At 41.7% G+C, this 19,063-nt stretch overlaps 1 protein-coding gene across 4 annotated transcripts in view; it reads right to left on the minus strand.

Moving 5' to 3' along the window:
- Nucleotides 1-5,034: 5,034 nt before the first annotated feature.
- HMGN3 (high mobility group nucleosomal binding domain 3) overlaps nucleotides 5,035-19,063 on the minus strand; it is a 37,963-nt gene continuing 23,934 nt past the window's right edge. Inside the window, exons 3-7 of one of the 4 annotated variants that reach the window (XM_044421648.1) lie at nucleotides 14,945-14,974; nucleotides 12,191-12,238; nucleotides 7,233-7,346; nucleotides 7,013-7,112; nucleotides 5,035-6,673 (exon numbers count right to left, since the gene is read on the minus strand). In XM_044421648.1, coding sequence (XP_044277583.1) covers nucleotides 6,660-6,673; nucleotides 7,013-7,112; nucleotides 7,233-7,346; nucleotides 12,191-12,238; nucleotides 14,945-14,974 — 306 coding nt within the window. In that variant the 3' untranslated portion in view covers nucleotides 5,035-6,659. Of the gene's footprint in view, nucleotides 7,113-7,232; nucleotides 7,347-12,190; nucleotides 12,239-14,944; nucleotides 14,975-19,063 lie in introns of all 4 variants that reach the window. The other 3 variants (XM_044421650.1, XM_044421649.1, XM_044421647.1) reach the window with 3 other exon arrangements.

The raw sequence follows: 19,063 nt of genomic DNA on the forward strand, positions 1-19,063 counted from the left end.
GATTGTGATACATACATACATACATACATACATACATACATACATACATACATAAATGGTCTTGCTCAACGGTGGAGAAACTATGTGTCACATGGGAATCATGTTTGTATGGAGACACATATCAGATGAATCAAGCACAAATGAAAGACATGCTTCTTTCTTAAAATTTGTGTGCAAGTTCCAGAGAAGCACAACTGAGTCAGGACTTCTAGTCCTTGTGTACCTGGTTGTTTTAAGGCAGTGCATCTGTTCACATTTACCTGTGTGCAGCAGGTAGCACTGATGTAATGCAAGTGGGCCAGTAGTAAGGAAGATTGTCTCTATAAGTGCAAACCCATGTGTACCGTATGTGTTTTCATTCCTATTAAATTCCTGAAATAGTCTCGACCAGCCTTTCCAAACATAGCATCCTCCATCTCTTGGTATTTCTGGCCATTAGCTATACTAGCTGGGGTTGATGGGTGTTCAGCTTCCAAAACATCAGGAAGGCACCAGAATGGGTTAGGTTGAACCTAGGGATTTCTACAGTAGTGCAGTTCTGGAATCATGCAAGAAGACTGGGGAGGGGAAAAGTTAAAATGATATCTAGATGAGGACTTCTAGAACTCAAATGGAGTAAATAGTTTAGAAACTAAAATGAACAAGCAAATATAATGAAAGAGGACTGAGATAACTGCATGCAACTCATGCAATAATCTACAAGCTGACCTTTTATTGAGGTGCAAGACTGTATTTGTGGGTGAGGGGACACATAGGAAAAGTGGAGCGTAATCTGTGGCTGATTATTGATGCAGAGATGCATGATCTTTATTAGAACAAAACACTGCTTGTTTGCACATAGGTATACTTAAGCAGTGACCTGATGTGGGGGAAGTGGCAAGGCAGTGCTGCTCAGGACCACAGTAATTTTTGTTTCATGTGCCTGTCTTTGATTAGTTAAAAATAGACTAAACCATCAATGAGGAAGCAATCACACTCAAACTTCTCTTCCCTAGTGGTTTCCAGGGTGAAAACATTAATGTGTCTGGCTAGAGACTTATTTCAGGCAGCAAAGCAGGGATACAAAAGCTAAGGCAGATAAACAGCACCTGCTCCCTTATTAGAAAGGCTGCTGATGGGGTGCAGGTCTGGTGTCTTCTTGCTCCCTGAACACTACAGCCAGGGAGCTGGGAAGCAGCATGGGGTGACTAAGTGCTGCTCCCTTAATCTTTTCCCTTGCAACAAATATACTGAATGGGTTTATCCTGTCTACAGAATTATGCCCTCTCTCAGCCAAAGCAAAAATGCTGACAGTCTCTAGCTTAGCTCCATTTCTTACATTTAGTTAGCAACAAGGTTACTTGGTGGTACATTAAAATAACAGCCCCTAAATCTTAGCAGTCTGAAAAGCTAATGTCAATAATGCTGTTAAGAGTTCTAACAGGAACACATTTTGTTTCAAATGTGAAATAAATCTTGTGTCATACATGCAACATTTTTGATAGTTATATTATTGTACTGCTTATGCCCAAGCTTAGCAAACCTTACTGGCTATAAGTCCATTTCAATGTGCAATTCCAGTGCTGGTGCTTGCTTTGAACCTCTTTGGCTTGGGACTCAGTTGCCTGAAAGAACATTTGCTCCCATACCAAATCTGTTTTTTCCTACAATGTAATGCGTAATTCATTTCACATAACCAATTCTGACACCATTTTTCTTCCTGTTTATCAAGCTAAAAATTAATCTATTGACAAAACTATCTGATGAAAGAGCATGCATTAATAATCAATGTTTAATGCTATATCAGGTTTTATTCAGAACCTCAAGGCATTAACCTAAAGCAATAAAGAAATGCAAAATCATACAAAAATCATTCCATTGAAAAGTGTTTTAAGAGTTAAACCGAACTTCTTTATAGGCAGAGGCCTTACTCCGTTTATAGGGGATAGTCAAAGAAAGGCTATCATCATTCAATTCATAGACTGCGTATGTCCACTTTGTCTCCAGAATCAAATTGTAAAATGTTTAGGCCTCCTTGTCTGACAGATGGAACTATCTCATTGTTAGGTTTATGATAAGCTGGTACCATCAAATATGGCTGAACTTCTAGAAAAAACTGAAAATTAGTCATTTGTATATTTCTCCCTAATATGCAGAGTTTGGCATATCCTCAAGTGCCTAACATATGCATGTAGCACAAGGCACACTGAACATCAGAAATGTGTGAAGATGGGACTGCTTTGGAAATTAAGTTTACCTCCTAGAAGACTTCAGCATCCTATTGGCAAGCCATTCCTGGAGTGGAATGTTAGGCACTTGGAATTCTGTAGTCTGTTTAGGTGGATTTGGGGGAAAATACATTTGAGTGGCAGCCAGGAAATATGCCCACAGAATGCAAGGGGTTTTTTTCCTACTTGAGCAAACTCATCTCCTAATACATGCGTCTTACTCTTCATTTACCTGACCCAAACTTTACTTTGGATTGACTCCATAAAGGAAGCCATAGTCTTATGTTTACAAGAGCTGATCAGGACTGTCATGGATAGGACATTTGGTCGGGCTTTCATTCATAGTATAAATCAAAGACAACTTGACAACACATTACAACAATGGCAACAAAAGCCTTGCACATTACTTACTCTTTGGCCCTCTACAGTTTAGTCTTGTCAATCCTCGTTTCTTCAGAGTCAGATCGCAATGTCTTTCCACATTTCCCTGTAATTAGGCTTCCTTTATCTTGCTGCATGTAGAGAATACTTCTTTCCTGTACTCTTGTAACAGTCGCAAACAATAAATGTTCTTGTTAGCTGTATTTAGGATGCTTCACTATTTAGCTTTCAACTGATTTCTGTGGGGTTTTGTTGACCATCGAGTACCCATCTTTTCTCTTTGTAGGCTAATGCTTTCCATTGACTTTCTCATCAAATACCTTTCTCTCAATGTCTATTAAATATTTTTCTCTTTTGTCTTGTGGTATGTCTAATGTTTTAAAGTTATTGCTCCGTTACCACCTTTCCCCTCTTGCAAGGAACCCATGACAGTTTGCATGATCTTCCTGCTGGCTTATCCTAACTGCCCTGTGAGGTAGGTTTGGCTGTGAATGGTCCAAAGTCACCCAAAGAACTTTACAGCAAATTGGGACTCAAATCCAGCTCTCCCAAGTCCCAGTCCAGTACTCTTAACTAAGTTACACCATCGTTGATCTCCTTGCTCTGTTCTTATAGAAACTGCATTTTCATCTGCCTTCCCTTCCACCGTCAACTAAACCACTCATCTCTTCCCGAGGACAGTATTTCTAACCACTAGACAGAGACGTGAGGCTCCCTCCCTTTGCACTGATAGGGTCAATGGCTGTTTGGTTCTCTCCTTCACTGAACTGGGTTCTGCAATGACTATTGAACTTGGTCCTTCTGTAATCATTTTCTTCTCCCTTCATCATGAGCTATTCTTTTAAATTTCAAGTGCTTTTTCAGAAATGCTACTGTAACACCACTCAATAAATAAATAGATGTTCTAACCATGCCCTTCTAGTCTGATGCTATGACTGACCAGAAGGAAGCACACAACAAAGCCATATTCAGGTGTTCAACTTCCTTTTACGCTGCATCAATCTGAGAGGAGGAAGAGGAGGGTGCTAGCTCTGACCTCCTGATCCCTGCCAACTGTGTTGGAAGGCTAACTTCTGTGGCAAGGAGCCTTTCCTACCTGTGTAGGCTTCCTGCATAATGGAGCACTCTCGCTTTTTAGGCCACAAGGAGGAGGCCCTTTACTCAAAATGTTCACTGCGCAACTGGCAGACGGCCGCAAACGAGAGAATGATGGTGCAATGGGGCTGGGGCCAGGGCTTGCTAGCATGATTTCCCTGCCTCTTATGCCATTTAACTGTGCGAAGAGAAGAGGGCTAACATGTCATGTTGAGCTAGACAAGAGACCGCCGTGAAATACACAATATTAACAGATTGTGGAATTTAGTTAAAAGATGAATGCATAAGCAGGGGTCTACAAAGGCCCTCCTATCTCCTACCTTTGGTAGTCCCCTCATTTCTTAAACGTAAAGTGCTCGTTCAAATGCGATGAACTCTGGAGACAGCCGGCACTTTTGAGGTAGCATGGAAACATGCTGTTCATGAAATGCAGTGAACTTGCTTCAGGATTACAGTTATTGCCTGCCAATGGTGCCTGCCTGAGAGCAGAATTTGCCAGCAGTATGTAAATTAAATGGAATAAAATGGATGACCCAATGCAGTGACTCCTCAGTTTCATCCAACTGAGAGTGCATTTTTATCCCTTGTGAAATGTTATCTACATAAATTACAATTTGATAAACAATGGAATGTTCATAAATGCAGATTTAAAGAAAATTAGACCTCATAAGAATCCCATGAGCAGAGAGACATGAAAAGGCTCAAGTGTTATGACTTGGGAGCTCTATTCAATTCTTAATTTGTCCAAGACATGAACCGTCTTCTCTTATAAGCTCTCAGTCAATGCAAGCGCCATTCACTCTATTTTCCATTAGTTAGAACAGCCTTAAGGATTGGGCAATAAATCTCTTGTGTCTTAATTACCTATCTGTAAGATGGAGGATAATAATACCTTCCTACATCAAAGGGATGTTGCAAAGAAATTCATTAGTGTGTGTGTGTTAGAAATTCACACTGCGGTGATGGGAGCTAAATAACAAAGTCAATAGGGCTTCACTGTAGGAAGCAAATCATAGGGCAATTGTATATGCTTAGGCAAAAATCAGCTGGGTTTTGTTAAAAAAAACCCCCATATCTAATGCCCTGGGTCTTTGTGATCTGATGAGGACTAATGAAAATGTAATGCATTTGCATATAAACATGAGACTGAGCTTTTAAGCATGGCATCTTATTTATTTTACACATCAAACTAAGATATGCCCTTGTTAGCTTTTATCATTTTCCTTCACTCTTCCAACCTGTATATAGCACAGTAGATGAACAGATAAGCTGTTGGAATGGAATGAGATTTGTCAAAGTAACTACTACAAGTGGCACAATTGTTGCCAAATACTAAATAAAGACACTAAGGTTGGGTGATAATTACTTCATTTATTGACTGAAACATGCATATATCCCCAGACGTTATGGCCACCAGTTCAGCAATAAAAATAAATGTTACCAAAAGACAAATACTTTTCTTTGCCTCCCCACAAACAAAAAATATTCAAAAGGTGAATTATTTAAAAAGAAGAAAAGTAGAGATGGGAAAATGACTAGGTGCTTATAATAGGCTGAAGCAGTGTTAACACAGTACTAGAAATCATTCAGCTAATTTAAGACCACCATCACAACCACAGACCTCTTAAAGTATACTTTCATCTACATCATTTCTAGCAGGCACCACACACAGTGTTGATTAACCTCCAATTTGGTATATTAACCATTGTTTTTCTAATAAAGTAGGCAAAATTATCAAAGGTAAATTAAAACTGGATACAGGTTACAGTTTCATAATCTGAGATGTTTTTGTGGACTGGGGGATGGCTAAGAGAAGGGGATGCGAAGTCAAACCTGTTCCTTTTAATCTTTCAACCAGCAAAGAAATTAAATCTTTTAGTTCAGTCTGTGCTGATGCAGTATTATAAAGTCTGTTTGAACTGAAATAGTGTAAAGCTGAAAAATGGACCAGGGACAACTTTAAAGTCTCCTCTCTACTATGCAATATCCAACCATATAAGGTAGCTTCCCAGGGTTCGGCAAGAGTTGTACTTTTGCAATGCACACCTTGCATGTGAAGCTGCAAAGACAGGTGCAGGAGTTCTGAAATACCTGGGCAAGCCACAGTACATGGCCAGTGGGCTAATTATGGTTCCACGGATCACAAACTGTGCGAGGCCTGCTATTACATATGTGAGCTTCAATTCCATTATTTGTCACAGATCTGCATGTGTCGTGAATGTTCCTCAGGGGAACCGTAAAGTACTTTGGCTTTGATCTACAAACCACGTAAGTTGGAATAATTGCATGTAAGTCCTCTGGTCCTAAACAGTGGACCCTAATGCCAAGCAAGGGTGTTTAGGATTGTGGTTCAAGTCCCACTGACTTCCTTGGGCATGTATCCTTATCCTGAAATCACCAGGGCATTTATTCTAGGTAAGTGTGCTTAGTATCATCCTAACAAGTGCTAAGTAAGGCATATCTCAGATTTAGAGAAAATATTGGAAATTATATTTTCTGGCAGCAGAGACTTTGTTTATTTTAAACAAATGTAAAGAAACCAAAATAGTCAGCAGGTGGCCATATCTATACATGTTTCATTAAAATCGCATAAACCTTAAATACAAAAGCACCACGGATTATTGCTCTAGAAAAAGCTGCAAGAAAAATCCAAACACCCACGGTAAAAACATCACCATATGCACAAGACATATACTTCTGAAAAGCAAGTAAGTGGAATGCTTGTCCAATCTTACAAACACTTTTTCCAATGTTAAGCTGATACTTTGTTTTTGTTTTTTGTTTTTTTAACTTGGCAACACTGCGAAGTTCTAGAAGCGTGGGTATGGAAGGAGGAAACGTTCATTTACAGTTTGTCAGCTTATTGTAAGTCCTAAAAAATTAGCATTTACAAAATACTTAATAAAAATATCTTTTAAAAGTTGTCCAGAAGTACATAAAATCATCCCCAAATGTTCATGTCAGTTCACACGCACTTCAGTTCTCTGTGCCTGTAAAAGGTAAAGGAAAAATGTTATGGCAGTTGATCACAATCTGTCTCAACTTTTATAAAAGTAACACCACCACCACCTCAGGATTTTTTTTTAAACCCACTTTCAACACTAGCACTCTTTCCTTTTGTTGCAAATATTTGTAACAGCCCAATTTCCAGCTATTTAAGCACTATAAATCATATAGACAGGACAGCTATAAACACTCTGAAATATATCGGTTCCTGATTTGCAAAAGCCAGAGAAGCCTTACCTGCTAGCTTTCATTGTTCACAATGAAAAGCACCACACTACTATCTGTTTCTATTCACTGCACACATGCAGAATGCTCTACCGTACCCTTAACTTTCACTGTTTCAATCTGCCCTTTTACTGACAGTGTGCTGGGTGGAGCACCTCTGGATGTTGAAACACTAACAGTTGAGCGAGAGATGCGAATCTGTAATAACATCATGGGGCAATAAAAAGAAATATTATGAACATGCTTTCAAAACATGGCTCAGAAATCGAATTACAAAACACACTGACTAAATCAGCAGGAGTTCTGTGCATAAAGTACCTCTTCAGCTTTATTTTCACCATTTTCAGATGGTGTAGTACCTTCCTTTGTAGCTTCCTGCTTTTCATCCTTCTTCCCCTTAGCACCTTTGTTAGCCTTTGTTCCAGGTTCCTTCTGATAACAGATCAAATGCAGGAAGATTTATTTATTATAAAGTAGAGAAAGCTCCCCCATAACTATTATGTCCTCTCCAAAAACCAATGTTTCATGTGGAAGACTAGTTAAAATGGACAACTTTAAACAGCATGCAGTGGTGCCAGAACAATAGGTAAACCCACCACCAGTGCAACAGAAAGCTACCTGTGCCTAAAGTAACCAAAACTGAGCCAAAATGCTTGCTTCCAGAAGGGGTTTCTTACCTGTTACTGCAACCATAACTAATATACAAGTTCTGCCCCTGATCAGGAGTCCTTGGAAGCTTCTAGAACTGAGAAATTTTAGACAAGAGCCTTGCCCACTCTCCTTTATACATACTCTGAGTGTGGCTCCTCCTATTGGTTCCTAGGCCATGACAACAGAAAACCAAATCAAGACAGATAGATTAAGTAGCGCAGAGCATGGTTTATGTGGATTTGCAGAGATCACTCACAGATCTGGTTACAAGTGGGCAACCTGTCTATTTTCATGGCCACTGTGACGCACATATAGGTGCCTCGTAAGTGCACAGTCACTGGAGGGAAAAAAGACGCCATGCCAAGGCTGAGGAGAGGATCACCTTGCTGAAGGCTATGCCCACGTGAGCTCTGGTATTCTGGTAGTCATGCTTGGTAAGAGTTGGAGATCCGAGTCCAAGCTATAGTACTGCAGAGCCGAAGGAGAGGGAATGCTCCTGAGCAAAGCAGCATTAAAAACCATGGGTCGAGTTAAGCAGCTGCAGAAATGCTCATGAGCTGGGAAGTGAACACTTGGAAGGCGGGAAGTATAGCAAGCACAGTCCTCTTGGCAAAGCACTGTGTGGGCATCCCTTCCTTGGACCAGAATGGTATATAAACAACGAGAGGTGGCTTCGAATGGAGCTGCGCCCTTCTAACAGTGAGGGAATGCAGCTTTGCTTCCAGTGGAAAGTCAGTTCAGGAGAGAAATGTTCAGAGCACCATACCCTGAGAGAAAGGAAACAAGGACACCGTAGGTGGAGGGGAAAGTCCAGCTGCAGTCAGTTAAGGTTGGGCAAGGTACAGGGTGCAAAGATCTCTTACTCTATCTGCCAAGGTTATGGCAGTAAGAAAAACCACCATAGTGAAGAGGTGAAGGTCATTTATGGTCATAACTTCTCAAAGTGTCTGGTTGCGAACCGTGTAAGAGCCATAAAAAGACTCCATGAAAGGACAGGTGCAGCCTTTCTTTTATAACTATTTTTTTAATTTAAAGTATTTCTATACCATTTGATTTGCATTGTGCTCTCAAAACAGTAGAAAACCGTTTCTTTAATAAGATGTTAGCAAGGCCCTTGAGAAAGTGCTTAATATCTAGAAGAATACTGCAAGAAGTCATTGACCTTTGTATGATTCATGGAGCACTGCTTGGTAGACTCAGAATGATGAAAATGTCGTGTCTTTAAGACAGAGAAGAAAATCTAGCAAGAAGGCAAAACTACTAGTCTCAGGGTACTGTCCCCTAGAGGCAATGAATGCCAGGAAAAGGCTTTCCGCTTAGCTCTGTACGCCACCTGAGTGTGTTAGGGAAGTGGTCATAAGAGTGCTCCTCCTGAGAGTGCTTATGCAATGCGATGCCCTCCACCCGGAGAGATGGAGTGTTTTGAGGTCTTGGTGCCTGCCATTCAGTGATCCATTGCCAGGAGTTCTGGGAAGCTGTGGCAGTATGGAGGAGGGATGGCTGCAGAGCAAGAGCAAGGCTGCAAACCATACTTGGTGTGGCTACCATGAGCTTCTCAGAATAGAAGAGGTGTTGTCCTCAATCTTGTTCATGGCTCAAGTGACAAGTGGGAGGGGAAAAGGAACAGAAAGCCATCCTCAAAGGGTCTAGGCCCACCCTGCTGGAGAATGTCCTGTAATTTGCATTTTCCACTCAGGTGAAATGATCTACTGAGGAGTTCTCCACATCTTGAACAGGATCCGTGTAATGACTGGGGCAGTTTCCATTTCTCAGGGATGGGCTGAGTCCAGATGAGCAACTCTGTAAACATGTTTGTGGTGCCAACAATGAGAATTCAGTGTGAGAAGTGGAAGGGAGAGGGACTTTGTACTTCTTTCTTTCTTAATGTAGAAAACTTAATGTAGAATGTCTGTAGCCTTTTGAACTGTATGTCGAGTGAAGGTTGTCTCAGAACCTGCCATTGCATTTGCAACTAAGAGAAGTTCAAGATGGCTGATACATATCGTTTTCTCATGATGGGACCAATGGGCAAGCTCATTTGGTCTCAGTTTGAGGTTACAAAGGGATTGGAAACTAGGCACTACCAAGAGATTTAATGGGTAGGATGGCTCATCAATGGAGACTTTCAGGTTTGGAAGGGATGGTCCAAGAAGTGTGTTGAGGAACCCTGTATTGGGTTGAAGATGTTATTTTGACTGGTCAGGGTATTTCCCCCGTGGGGATTAGGCAACCAACCTCTCTACGCTGGACTGTGGTCTGCATGCCCTCCTAGAGGTTGATTCTGATGAGCACCTGGGGAGGTATCCCTCGCATTGCACGTAGAGTTATTAGTGTTGAAAGAGAGTGCGATGGGGGAGTAGCAGAGAACATCCCTCCCCACGTAGTCTTGTCGTAAGGCCAGGTGGTGCCATCATGGTTCTGACTGGTCCCCTCAATGGAGGGGATCAACCATAGTAGGAGCAATATCTATCATTCCATGGAATGACAGTACTAAAGAAACTTTCTGACAAGACTGATGATGTTGGGTAGACCTCTCAGTATGAAGAGGAACAGGTTTGGTAGAATTGGTGCAGTGAAGGAAACACACCAATGAAAGGCTCTTGCTGGGGACCTTCCCTCAATTTTGCCTGTTTCATCTGGCCTGTTTAGTGAAGCCCTGGTAGCACACACAGGAATTTACTCAATATGCCTCGTCTAAACAAGGAGGTGCAAGGAGTGGCTGTCAGTCTGTGACAATTTCCCGCCAGAGCAGGTACACATCATTAAGAAGACCATATGCACCTGAAGGGGGGCAGGAGGAAAAAAGAAAGAAAAAACAAGACAAAGAATGAAGACAGATGCTGAAGTCTAATGACAAAGAAGAAAGAAGAAATTCTGCCCAACAGTTCCCAAATGGGAATGATTGAAGTTGTCTAGAAAAAAAGTGAAAACTAAGAAAGTTCCGAGCACTGATATTGCTGCAGAGGATGAAAGGGAACTGAGAAGCCATGCAAGAAGCATGCAAACAGAGGAGAGCAAGCATAAAAGCTCTGCTCAGCAATAGATGGTCCCAAAGAAGCGTTTTGTGCAAGCACATCCACCCACCCCCTGCCCCATGTGTAAACTCACAGATTCCTTGAAGAAGAACGGGGCAGATCAGCAGAGCTCACAAAAGGAAACTCTGCTGACTTGTCCCATATGGAAAGTGGCATTTGGGCTCGTATTCAGGGTTGCTTTAGGAAGTGCTGGCTTCCCTTTGCACTGGTAGGTGTAACAGAATGAGCAGAGGCCCAGTGGCCGATATTAGATACCACCCCAAGACATTAAACACATCAGGTTGCTTTTTGGCAGATGCCTAAATGAACTCTCCTGAAAATGTTATGCTGTCAGCAATTTCTAACTGAAGTGTAAACTGTGCTATGCTCTCCCATTAAAACTAAAATATGGAAGTCTATTTTGCACATTCCAGTTTCCTGTCTATTTTCTTGTGCAAAGGGGGAGGGCTGCAGGCTTAGTCCCTACGGAACACGTTTTTCCCCGTTTTGTACACGGTCCATGTGGCAGGGAAGAATCCCAAGTCATTTGTGCTTCTTTTCCCACTACTGCTTTAAAACAAAACAAAATACGATGTAATCTTTCAATCTTGTGCACTAAAAATGTTGTTGGCTAATTGAATCATGGCTAGAGGTAGCTAATAAATGAGAAAATGTCTGCATATGGAGGACTGGCAAGAAAGAGCATGGAATGTGCTCTATGAGGCAAAATTCACAGAGATAACATTCATCATATATAGCCTGTTTCTGTGGATAGGCTCCAGAGTCTGCCTCTTGCTCCCAACCCTGTGACTGATCCAAGGTCAGCCAGTGCAGGTCCAACACTATCCGCACACAGCATCAGGAACTCCATGTGCTTCTTCCACCTCTTCAAGTCAGCTGCGCTGCTCTTCTGTTTCAGAAAGAGCAACGGCTACAGCTCCATATGCTCACAGGGAAGAATAGGTATAATATTTCATTGTTCTTAGCACTACTTTGTCTGTAGAGAAGACTACAAACTCCAGCTAAATCTAAATCTGATGAAAGTTACTTTGGAAAAATTAATTAATCTCCAGAGACTGCATTTCATTTTTGCATCCTGTGAGAATTAGATGTTTTCTGACTTTCATGAAAAAAATGCAATTTAAAATGTGGTGCATTTCAGCAGTAACAAAGAACTGCATGATATTTAAAATGCAAAGTGAAACTATGGCTCATTGATTTTCTATATACATGTTCCTGCAAACACACACACATGGCTGATATATAAACCATAGACTTTTAAACATATAATTTCGTAAAGCTGAGGAAATGGATTTATTGCTTCCCTTCCCATAATTAGGCAGTATGTTTTTACCTATGACTGTAATGCTGACAGCAATGCACAACAACCCCAAGCTGCAATCCTGTAACCCAGTTACTGTAGCAAAAGTTCCACAGCGATTGCCTTTTCATGTAACCATCATTATATTAATTTAGGATACAATTATTTGTCTACAAGTAATAATTAAGAACCTCTATTAAGTTCATCTTCAGCGAAGTGGGCAGCCTTGTCTAGTGACATGGAAGTACACAACGTGCACAAAACTCAGAGGGTTTTTTTTTTTTTTTTACCTTAGTAGTTTTCCTTGGCTTAGGCTCAGGTTTTGGTGGAGCTGGTTTCTAGGAAATATTTTCAGACACACAGCAGTTAGCATAGTTATTACCAAATGTCACTTACTAATCTTTCCCCTTTTACCATTTCCCATTGCTTAGCGAGTGACACCAAAGAAGCCCAACATAGTATAGATAAAATTCAATCTCTTAAAGTTATCTTCTGTGTCTCATCAAAATGTTTGGAAGTCTGTTTCCCTGCATGCCACAGACTGATGGCAAGAAACTCTTCAGTCCTCCCTCCCTCTCTCTCTCTCTCTCACACACACACACAATACAAAAATATGGCAAAACACCCCTTCACTGGGATATCATCACTTCTAAGACCAATATATTATTTCACCATTCCTTGCACTGCCACCATAAAACTACACCCCTTAAGTTAGCCTACTTTTTAAAACCTAAATCAACTAGTTGTTAGGTTTGAGATAAACAAATCAAAGGTACTGATATAGTAAAGATAATACAGAGTGTTTTATTTTTAAAAGAATACAAGAAGAAAGCTTACAATTATTGTCACTTTGAAAGAAAACTTGAAAGTTGTCATTGTTAACCCGATCAGGTTGTAGAATCTAGTGTTTCTAACTAACAAAAGCCAAATTCCCTATCAATCTCCACCCCAGTTATAGACAGACGTAATGAAGATTTGATATGTTGTCTTCCTTTTCACAAAGTCTGACTGCCACCTGCAACCTTGTGTGCGATACCCATTGAAGTCCTCAATCTGGTTAAGCTGCTTGCGCTATCTTAAGACCTTCACCACCAGCACTCAACAGCCCTCTGCTATCCCCCAAGTTCCCTTTGCAATCTTCTTCTCGCTGGCCTTCTTCTGATCTTGCCTTGCCTACTCCTAGCTTGGCTTCCAAGTTCATCCACTGCTGCCACCTTCAAGGTCTCACCCTTTCCTGAGGACTCTATTCTGTTGCCACTCTTCCCTGATGCCACTCTTCAGAGAAACTCCTCCCAGACAAACTCATTCAGGAATCTCTGAATGCTTCCTTCTATTTGCTCCAGTCAGAATCCTATAACCATTCTGTTGCTGCCAATATCCTATCACACCACTGCTTGCTCAAGATCAATAGACATCTTTAGAATGTTTAGCTGTCTTCCAATCATACGGTACTAATTTCAATCCAACCTTTTCATATGTAAGCCAGAACATAGATTTATAGCACCCTCTTAACAGTAACAGAACAGTAACTCCTGCTACTCCACCAGCACACCGTTTTTACAACGATCTGCTCTCTAGTTCATGCTCAAGTAAAGGACACACACATTTTTTCTTTTGTGCTGTTAACTGCTTCACCTTTAGACCTCCTAACAAAACCTAACAGTTGAACATATTAATTTTTACCTCATAAAAGTCTGATTTTTTTTCACACACGCACATAGTCAGTCCCTCTCTATGGATCGATCTCTCTGTCTCTGAAATGCATTTTTTCTTGTACAAGTAATGAGAAGCCAGACAGCCAACACAATCCGTGAGTCTGGTCATCCTGATTACTGTGAATGGACCAGTTGAATCCAGTGGTGTCATTCTGTTGACAGAACTGCTTTTGTCAGCAGAAATGGGAAGGTGACGTGCTTTCCCTCCCACTGCCACCACTCTTAAAATCTGCTCTGAAACCTGGGAAGCCATCTGGAGTGGATTGTCAGGTGGTACAAAGGGCTGTATTAGGGAGGGCAGAAAGTAGCAGAAATGCTGCGTTTCAGCCAAAGATTCTAGATCGTGTGGAAGCCTCCGAGTGTACAGCTTGATGAAGGCCTCCCCATGACAGGTGTTGGCACCACATGCATGGATGCCCTTAAGTGCAACGATGCTGGGGACAAGCTTACTCAGCAAGGCCCTCTCCCAACATGCAATATTGGTTTTAACACTTGGAAGAGACGTGCAGAATCTCAGTCCCAGGGAGCCACCTCAGCACACCTGAAGCTCCAATCCGGCCTTCTGGGGTTCCCCAAACAGACACTCCCCCTTCCCCTGGCCTTACCTGCTTCCACCTGACCACTGGCCTCTTGGGGGTGTTGTGGCCTTTGTGCAGTTTTCCCCCCATCCTAAAATGCTGAAATGCCTCTCTGGAGGCTTAGTTACTGGCAGCAGGAGCTTTGCACTAAAATATGCTGGTGCTTTGGCCCACTCCTTTTGCCTTTGGCCCTGCCCTTGCACCTTCAGTCCTGTCCACCACTGACATGCAGCCCACACGAACGTCAATGGAATGGCATTTGGACCTCAGCCTGGTGGAGGTCCAGCCCCCAACTCAGAATAATACCTGGAAACGTCTATACAGAAATATGGCCTTGGCATCTGGCAGACTCAGGAGCTCTTCTGAGATCTGAAGCAGGATCAGCAGTGTTGACACTACTGTACGAATGTGTGTTTTCTTCCAGTATGCTCTCCTTGCATGTTTGTACACAGATAAAATATCATCAAGATGCCATCCATCTCTGACACTTTCAGATTCAATAGAAACTAACAGCTCCAGAGTTGCCCCGGACTTCTCACGGCTTAGGCACGTGGGAAGCACAGGACAGTAGTTTGAGCATGTCAGAGATCTCCACTAATCTGCATTATATTGCAAGGATTAAAAAAAAAACGAATCAGGGTAACATTGCCTTACCTATTGGCACACAGCATGACCAGTGTCAACTTGTATGGGCTGGAATGAGAAAGAACGTGGCTTCATATTTATACAAACACAAATTATAAATACTTACGGCTGATAATCGTGCAGATCGTCTTGTTGGCTATAAAAAGGAAAGAAAATATCTTTGTAGTTTTGCAGCAGTTCATATCCCAACAAAGCAAAAAACTGTCACTCATTTGCCAACAAAATAAAATGTACCTGGAAGGCAGCAGAAGCATTTATTACCAAATGCAAAGGTCTTTGCATCCTGAGGGATTATTTTAGATGCACACAGTGCATTTGTCTAGCAGAAAGTTCACTTGATTACTGCATTTTAGAATTTCATCTTCCTGTTTTGTGGAAATCTCTTGTAGAAAGATCAGTGGTGATGATTTCACAGAGTGAGCTCCAAAGTACAATATAAACAATGAGAAACCATTATTTTGAGAGCCCAGCAACATTCTGCACATGGCCTTCATCCATACACTGAACAATAAATGACAAACATCTAGCAAATCTGTACATTGTTCCATTAAACTGAAATGTTTTTTAAAAAGACACGCTTGGTACAAAATTTCAATTCTTTTGCAGGAGAACCCAAGAAGTCTTGATAGAAATGATCAATGCTGGGCATGCATGTCAAAAGAAATTGCTCACATTTAATGTTGAATGTATTCTGTATTTAACAACCTAGAATTTGGTGAGAGTACTGCTCGCCTTAAATATGCATGGAAAAGCAAAATTGGGATGTTTAAAGGGACTCTGAAGCCTCAACAAGTGGAAAGCGATTCCGGAGATTCTCTTCAGTGTGTGCAGTGGCAAGGAGGAGGCAGGGAACGCCTTTCCTTCTGTGGGAGTATTGCGCTTGGAGACACTCCTGGGAATGGGGTGGGGAGGAACTAGAGTAAGAAGTAGAATAACCCTTGTACAGAGAGGATGTTTTCATGTTTTCTAAGGACTTGCTTTACTGAATTTATAAAGTTTTTAAAAACCTAGAGGATTTGACAAAAGCCTGGCTCTACCAGCAGGCTGCCAGGTGAGTTGTGCCTTCGTTTCATTGACAGATACGCCCAAGGAACACACCTGTTACGGCAACTGAAGTGCTCTTCCTTATCCGAGGTGTGATCAGTGTTGTCAGTTCTGACACCATCGTCAACTGTGCCTGGTGAGCTATGGCAGTGTTCCAAGAAATGCTGAGGAGTTGTCTGCTGGTTTTACATCATTTATTTTCTAGTTGTGAGTTTTCCTGCCCACTCAGGCTGAGCTTGCATCGGATATGGTGGTTATTACACCACCATGGCATTAGCACATCACTCTTCCTTGGTATTATTTAAATACAGGATTGCTTTGTAAATGGCATTTTTCTGCCTAAAACCCTAATTTAGCCATCTCTCGTAAGATTTATACACAAGGGATTGGGTCTAGAGATGCAGATGCTGAATAAATTCTGTCATACATGTTGTTGTACAAACTGTTGTGTAGGAACTAGTGAAAGACCATATATGATGCTGTGCAATCTATTTTTCAATCCCTTCTACAAAGGGACACACACCTCTGAACTGCATTTCTCTTTTCTTCCACAAGATCCTTGCACAAAGTTAGAAAAAGCTGTTCCAGAAATGGAAGAATCCTTCTGTGAGCTGATGGATCCTTCTACTAGCAGAAGAACACCTTTGGATCTCATGAGTGGACGTGAGGGAAAGAGAAATGTGCAAATATCTTTATATTATTTATTAGGACAGAAATATGCTTCCAACAGAGCTAACAGGACAGACTATGATTACAGGAGATGTAGTGTAGCATGTTACTGGCAGGTTGCAGGAACAGTCCTTTCCTCAAAGAGTTTCCATTTCTTTCAGCAGCTATGATAACCACTACCTGCTTCAAAAGAAAAATATCTTCCACTAAGTCATCTTTAAAATGTCTTTCCCCAGACCTTATCCCCATCTCACCTAGTTACCATCACATAGTTTGCAAATGTTCACATTTCTATTCTTCCACAATTAGCATTAAGGATTTTAAAGTTCCAATTTAGAAGATATTAAACTGTTTCAAAAGAGGGGCAACTCCTTCTTAATTATCCTATACACTTGATTTGGTAAGTAACAATTATCTTTCAAATTGGTAATGGAAAATAAAGGCACTGAAATGTTTATCTGATCTGGACACATTTGCTTATCATGCATAAGGTAAATGTTAGTGAAAATATCCACTGTACCAAGAGATACAGTACATTTAATGCCAAAGGATACGTCAGTCTAATTTAGCTTCAAGGTAACTTTCACTTGAGTTATGAACATCTCCTGCCATAGAATGGATGTCACGGGAATGCAGTATAAGGCACAATCAAACAAGCCCTGGTGAAGCCAGTGGGAGATGTACAAGAGCATAAGCAGTTCAATGGGCCTCCAACGTGGACTGTTCCCACAGCACAGTACGGAGGTAGAGCTGGCTGAGAAAAGAGGTCCTCCAACAGTTCCCAATTTAGAAAACAGAATGAGCTGGGACTCCAGTCTGCTGCAAGAATGTCCTATGAGCTGGAATGGTACCTCCTATTCCCCCAAATATATGGACTGAACAGTTACTGTGGGGTTAGGAAAGAATGCGTTCTAGCCACGTTGCCAGACTTACCAACGTAGCCTCCCCATAAGGGGGATGTGGAAGTGGGAGCACTCCTTTGCTCCTGCAGTATCTACAACTTAACATGCAATATGGCCATATAAATGGATGGGTCACCTAACTTTTCTGCTTCAGAAAAGGGAGAAAAGACTACAGAGTGTGCGAATGTATCATATGCTTCACTGTGGGCATATACAGTGAAGCCATTTGTGGCTTTCGTATTAAGCCCATGGGGAACCCATATAGGTAAGTGTGCAAACTGGGCCTCTCAGTTTGTACACTAGAAGCCTTCCAGTGGAGACAAACACAGTTCTCAAGAGAGTTGTTTGTTTTGTTTCTTCTGGGAAGTTCATGTCTCTGTGCTGCATTTTACAAAGTTTTATACATATTATCCCTCCACAGGTTTATACACATCTTTCCATTTTCTTATCATTATCTACTCTGGAAAAAGTTTCCTCTACAGAAATACTGAGCCTGGTTCACATAACCACAGTGAGCCATAGCATGTGCTGGGTGTTTTCTGAACATTCAAAATGTTGAATATTGTTTAATTGTCACATGAACTAGGGCCTGTTCTAAGAATATGTGAGGGTTGTTTGACCCTTACATTACATCCTAGGCTTGGCTTTGGATGACAAAAGAAGGTATGGCTTGAATATATATAATGACCACTGTCACATGCCACAACCCACCATGGCTTAAATAAGTCACAAAGTAGAATATCTGAGTGTTCAACCTGCCCTTTATATATTTTGGGACTGTCAACTTTGCCTTTTTAGAGGAGGAGCTTGGGCTGTTTCCCTTAAAATCTATGGGAACTGAAAGGAGTTGTTTTAAAAAACCAAAGGACCAGAAAAAAATATAACCTCTTACGATGCTTTAAGACTACTGTTCCCCTCCCAATCTGTGCTAATGTATCAGCTCTATTCTCCAGGAAAAAATACCTTTTTAAAAACACATGGAAATGTGCAGCAAGACTGTTCATGTCATGAGTTTTTAAAGGCCTACAGTTAAGACAAACATTGCAATCTGCTTTGAACTGCTCCAAAGGATCCTAACACTGGGGACAATTCCAATTCTAAGGAGAAGTGCTCCGCATTCATGCTGTCTTAGCCGCAGACCAGCAGAGTGAACCAAGAACTGTGTCAGATGGAAATGAGTTCACTTGCAGAGCAGACATGCCCTCAGAGATAAGAGTGCTCTAACTCTCACACTGCATTTACACTTATCTTCAGGTTTAAAAGAGGGAAGCAGTGGTTTAGAAACACAGAAAACAGAGCGAGTCAGAAGGGGCCTCCTGGGCCATCTAGTCTGACCTCCGGCACCAGCCGGCTCCGCTCACAACATGCCCACCATGTGGACGTCCAGCCTATCCTTGAACACCCGCACTGATGGGGCCTCAACGACCTCTCGTGGAAGCCCATTCCACACCCTCGGGGTCCTGACTGTCAGGAAGTGCTTCCTGGCATCCAAACGGAACCTTGGCTCCCTGAGCTTTGCTCCGTTGGAGCACGTCCTGCAGGGAAGAACAGGTCTCTACCCATCTCCGTGTGACATCCCCTCACATACCTGTATGTCGCCAACATATCCC

Source organism: Varanus komodoensis, unplaced genomic scaffold, assembly GCF_004798865.1.
Source record: "Varanus komodoensis strain SLA01 unplaced genomic scaffold, ASM479886v1 scaffold12, whole genome shotgun sequence".
Classification (NCBI taxonomy): domain Eukaryota; kingdom Metazoa; phylum Chordata; class Lepidosauria; order Squamata; family Varanidae; genus Varanus; species Varanus komodoensis.